Below are 5000 nucleotides of genomic sequence, written 5' to 3'. Positions count from 1 at the left end.
TTATCAGAGAGAGAGAGAAAAAAAAAGATTGGCTCCAACGACACAGGCTGAATAATACATGCCATAAAACAAACAAAAAAAGAAGAAATGAAATGACACAAACAAAGAAAAATTAGCAAGCAACAACAACAATAACAACAACAACAGCCGAGGTGCGCACTTTAGCTGCTCATTGACGAGTAACCGGATAAATAAGCGGGGGGGGGGGGTGAGGAGTAGGATGGGCGAATGTGCCAAAGGGGAGGTGGAGGAGGGGGAAGGGAGGGAGGGTGGTCATGCAACGGTTGATCTGTTACAATGGTTGTGTCTGGGTCTTTGGCTGTCTGTCTGTTTTTTTTTCTTTCTTTTTTTCTGTCTTTCTTGTTTGTCTTTGTGTCTGTGGTTTCTTGTATTGCTCTGTCTGTATGTTCTCTTTCTCTCTCTCTCTCTCTCTCTCTCTCTCTCTCTCTCTATATATATATATATATATATATATATATATATATATATATATATATATATATATGTATATATATGTGTGTGAGTGTGAGTGTGAGTGTGAGTGTGAGTGTGAGTGTGAGTGTGAGTGTGTGTGTGTGTGTGTGTGTGTGTGTGTGTGTGTGTTTCTCTCAATCTCTCTCTCTCTCTCTCTCTCTCTCTCTCTCTCTCTCTCTCTCTCTCTCTCTCTCTCTCTCTCTCTCTCTCTCTTTCTCCCTCTCTCTCACTTTCTTCCTCTCTCCCTCTCCCTCCCCCTCTCTCTCCCTCCCCCTCCCCCTCTCCCTCTACCTATCTATATCTCCCTTTCCCCCTCCCTCTATCTCAGCGTTTTTTTTTTCTTCTTCAAGAGCAAGATCAAACCAGATTACGAAATTAAAATTGTAAATCAGGATTTCTTTATAAAATCTTCTCTCTCTAAAAAATCTACTCTCTCTCTCTCTATCTCTCTCTCTCTCTCTCTCGCTCTTTCTTTCTCCCTCTCTCTCTCGCTCTTTCTTTCTCCCTCTTACTCTCTCTCTCTCTCTCTCTCTCTCTCTCTCTCTCTCTCTCTCTCTCTCTCTCTCTCTCTCTCTCTCTCTCTCTCTCTCTCTCTCTCTCTCTCTCTCTCTCTCTCTCTCTCTCTCTCTCTCTCTCTCTCTCTCTTTCTCCCTCTCTCTCTCTCTTCTCTCGCTCTTTCTCCCTCCATCCATCCCTCAGCGTTTGTTTCCCTTCTTTCAGAGCGAGATCAAACCAGATTTCGAAATCAGAAATGTAAACTAGGACATCTTTATAGAACGTTAGTATTAATGGATTAATTTCCAGCATTACGGGGATTTATTGATAGCTATCTTTCTTTTGATGTTTTCTTTACTGATTCAGTCTGTTTGATTTATGATTAGTTTATGTATAGAATTTATGCTTGAGAGCCAAAGTAGGTTACGCAATGTTTCTCTTTCAGGTAATCCGGGGATTGCTTTTGTTGATTTTATTTTGTTGCAATTTTTGGCATTTTTAGCATTTTTATCATTATTTTACTAGGTAGCCTTATATGTTTAGTAGTTTAGGTTAGGTTGATATACGTGAGTAAATTAACTTATTCTTAGGAACTTACTGAATTGTTAGATTATATACATGCTTGCTCCTGGGCAAAATGTGTGATGCTCGTACTATACATGTTAATATTTGTATGTTGCATATATTGCATGGAATACTAAAGCGGTTATGTTAAATGCATACCATCACGTCCTTATGAAGTCATGGATTAGATACCAAATAAAATTATTTTCATTTAAGATTCAAAATAAAAAAGCTTTTTACGTATTTTCATATTTCGAAATATTCATAGTTAAGTTACGCAGAAAGGAAATGTTTTCTTCCATACTTTATGTGTGTGTGTGTGTTTGTGTTTGTGTTATTTGTTTAGCCATGATGCTAATTGCAATTAAATATAATTGGCAATGAGGACAGAGGTTTTGAATTGCACTCGCAGAAAAGTTAGCAGGAACGTGGAAATGAGCTTAGAAAAATGGTGGGAAATGTGCTCTCTCTTTCTCTCTCTTCCCCTTTCTCTCTCTCTCTTCCTCTTCCTCTTGCTCTCTCCCTCCCCCACTTCCTGCCTTCCCACCCTCCTTCCCTCCCCCCCTCGCGCCATCCCTCTCTCTCTCCCTCCCTCCCTCCCTCCCTTCCATGCTCTTCCTCCCCCTCCCTCCCTCCCTCCCTCAGCTGTTAATTTCCACCAATAATTAGCTTCCTCTAAAGGTCGCCGTGAGGTCAGGAGATAGCGGTTGCCATGTCTCTTTATCAGACGAATATTTATATCGCTGATACTTGGTTATCGCGACTCCCCCCCCCCCCTCCTCCTTTCACGTAATCGTGTTTTTGTTTATTGTTTTTTTCCCTCGATGGTGATTTAGGATGTCATGGTGCGAGGCGGTTTGTTTTTGGTTGGATGGGTGGGTTTTAGGTGGGCGGGTGGGTTGGTGGGTGCGTTTGGGAGAAAGAAGGAGATGGAATGAGGGAGGGTGGGTGGGTGGAAGGGAAGGAGGGAGGGAGGGAGATGGGAGTTTATTGTGTGCGAAGATGAGTTATTTTGCAAGTATAATACATTTGCTTCTCTCTCTTTCTTTCTCACTCTTTCTCTCTCTCTCTCTATCTATCTATCTATCTTTATCTCTCTCTCTCTCTCTCTCTCTCTCTCTCTCTCTCTCTCTCTCTCTCTCTCTCTCTCTCTCTCTCCCTTTTTACGTATCTCCCTTCCTTCCTCCCTCCCTATCCTTCCCTCCCTCCTTCCATCTCCTTCTCACATTTTCTCTAGTTCTTTTTCTCTCACGTTCTCAGTCTGTTCTTATGAACAGCTGACTTGACAGAGCTCAGGCTGTTGCTTGATTTATCTTTGTTGTTTCTCTGTTGTCGCCTTCCCCTCGGCTAAGGCCCTTCCTCTCCCGCAGGAGCAGCCCACCCCCGGAGAGTGAGAGGAGCGCCGTGAGGGAGCGCCCGCAACCGCAGCCGCAGCCGCAGCCATGAAGCCTGCGTACGGCCGCCCAGACCCCGCCGACACCAGCAAGCGGGTCACCTGCTACGTGTGCGGGTGCCCGCGCTGCGCCGAGTATCCGCTCGCCATCCGACAGCAGGCGTCGGGACCGTACTTCCCGTTCCTCGAGACGCACGAGCCGCCCGATGGGTCGGAGCCGCCCACGGCCGACGGGCGCGTGCTGGCGTGCTTCCTGTGCTACTCGTACCTGACGCAGCAGTGGGACCTTTACGAGCGCGACAAAGTGCCGCCCGTCAAGCGGATCTACTGGCTTAAGCGCGTCGACAACGGGCCGTACACGGGCGTCGAGGTGGGCGTGCAGAGCGAGTACGCCTCGCAGCTGCTGGGTCTGGCGCCCGACCCGCCGGCTGCCGATTCCAAGCGGGCGGGCGCCAGCGGGGGCGCGCGTCCTCAGCCCCCACCCGCGGTGGCAGCAGCGGCGCCTGCCGCGCCCGTAGAGCCTAAACGCGCCCGAATCGTGCCACCGCAGCCTCAACCACCCACCATGCCGTTGCCGCCACCCGGCGTGGCGCCGCTGCCGCTGGGGCTCGCGGTGCCGCAGTTGTGCCCACAGCAGGAGGCGCTGGACCTGTCGCTGGACGGGCGGCGCGGCACGAAGCGCGGGCGCGAGGAGGAGGCGGGCGCTGCCACGCCGCCGCGCGCGGAGGTGCTGGATCTGCGGATGCCCGACAAGAACGCGCCGACGGAGGTGTGCTACGTGTGCGGCGCGCAGCACAAGAAGGGCACGCTGGTGGGCATCTTCGCCAAGCAGAGCGGCGCCTGCCCTTTTTTTCCCAGCCTGATGCTGCACCCGCGCCCCAGTAAGTCGCACCCCATGGAGGCGTCGGGGCGCGTGCAGGCGTGCCGCGACTGCTACGGCCACCTGCAGCTGCAGTGGGACGCCTACGAGGTGCACAAGGTCCCGCACGACGAGCGCAACTACTCGCTGCGCCGGCGCTCGGCCGCGCAGGAGGCGGCAGGCTTCGTGTGCTACAAGTGCGGCCGCGAGTGCCCGTCCAGCTCGCTCTGCCTCATGTACTGCAGACCCAACTCCGAGAAGGAGCCCTTCTACCCCTTCATCCAGCGGCTGGAGGCGCCCGAGGGCGCGTCGCCCATCTCGCCGCAGGGCATGGTGCAGGTGTGCTCGCACTGCTGCAAGACCATTCCGCAGGAGCAGAAGCTGCTGCAGGAGAAGGAGGACAGTGTCCGGGGCCGGCCTGCGGAGGCGAAGGGCGGCGCCGCGGAGAGCGTGGGCGGGCAACACGGCGGGGTCGCGCCTCCTCCGGCCGCCACGCCCCCGTCGCAGGCCGTGGTGAGCCGAGGCGCGTCCGACGGCGAGGTGCCCGAGGAGGCGGTGTGTTACCTGTGCCACCAGCCGCACAAGGCGCAGGTCATGCACTGGCTGTCCATGGTGCTGGACCCGAAGAACCCCGAGGGCATGTACTTCCTCTTCCTCAAGTACCAGCCGCGGGCGTCGCAGGGCACGGTCATCGAGGACGGGCGCGTGCTGGTGTGCGCGCTGTGCCACCAGCATCTGAGCGCGCAGTGGGCCGAGTACCAACGCGACAACGTGCCGCTCGAGCACCGCCAGTTCTCCCTCCGACACATGCCCATGACGTCGCAATCGCCGCGCCTCACGCCGCACTCGTCGCCGGGCATCTCCACGCCCACCGACGCGTCGCCGTCGCACCCGTTCGCGCCCGCCGTCACCGCCGCCGCCGCCGAGCCGCACCCCCGCGCCGTCGAGAACTGCAGCGGTGCAGGCGGCGCGGGCGCCGGCGGGTGGACGGGCCAGCCGCTGCACGCGCTGGAGGTGGTTCCGGCCGACCACGACCCCAACATCCCGACGCTGCCCGTGATCACGACGCAGCGCGCGCTGAGCATCGCCATCAACTGCTTCATCTGCAGCTTCCACTCCAAGCCGGGGCAGACGTACGCCGTGCGTTGCAAGCCGCGCAGCACGGAGCCCTTCTTCCCGTTCCTGGCCAAGCACCAGTCGGCGCACCCGGAGGCG

The 5000-nt window shown here is 54.5% G+C and overlaps 1 protein-coding gene across 1 annotated transcript in view; it reads left to right on the top strand.

The window, feature by feature from the left end:
• LOC147470084 (uncharacterized) overlaps positions 1–5000 on the top strand; it is a 28334-nt gene that overhangs the window by 20549 nt on the left and 2785 nt on the right. Inside the window, exon 2 of the mRNA XM_086545796.1 lies at positions 2904–4997. Within this exon, the coding sequence (XP_086401922.1) occupies positions 2976–4997 (2022 nt within the window). The 5' untranslated portion in view covers positions 2904–2975. The remainder of the gene's footprint in view (positions 1–2903; positions 4998–5000) is intronic.

The sequence above is a fragment of the Penaeus japonicus genome, unplaced genomic scaffold (assembly GCF_977035675.1).
Source record: "Penaeus japonicus unplaced genomic scaffold, GWHDUDI00000001_assembly GWHDUDI00000017, whole genome shotgun sequence".
Classification (NCBI taxonomy): Eukaryota; Metazoa; Arthropoda; class Malacostraca; order Decapoda; family Penaeidae; genus Penaeus; species Penaeus japonicus.
Note: the sequence above shows the minus strand (reverse complement) of the source record. Positions and strands in the feature narration are given on the sequence as shown.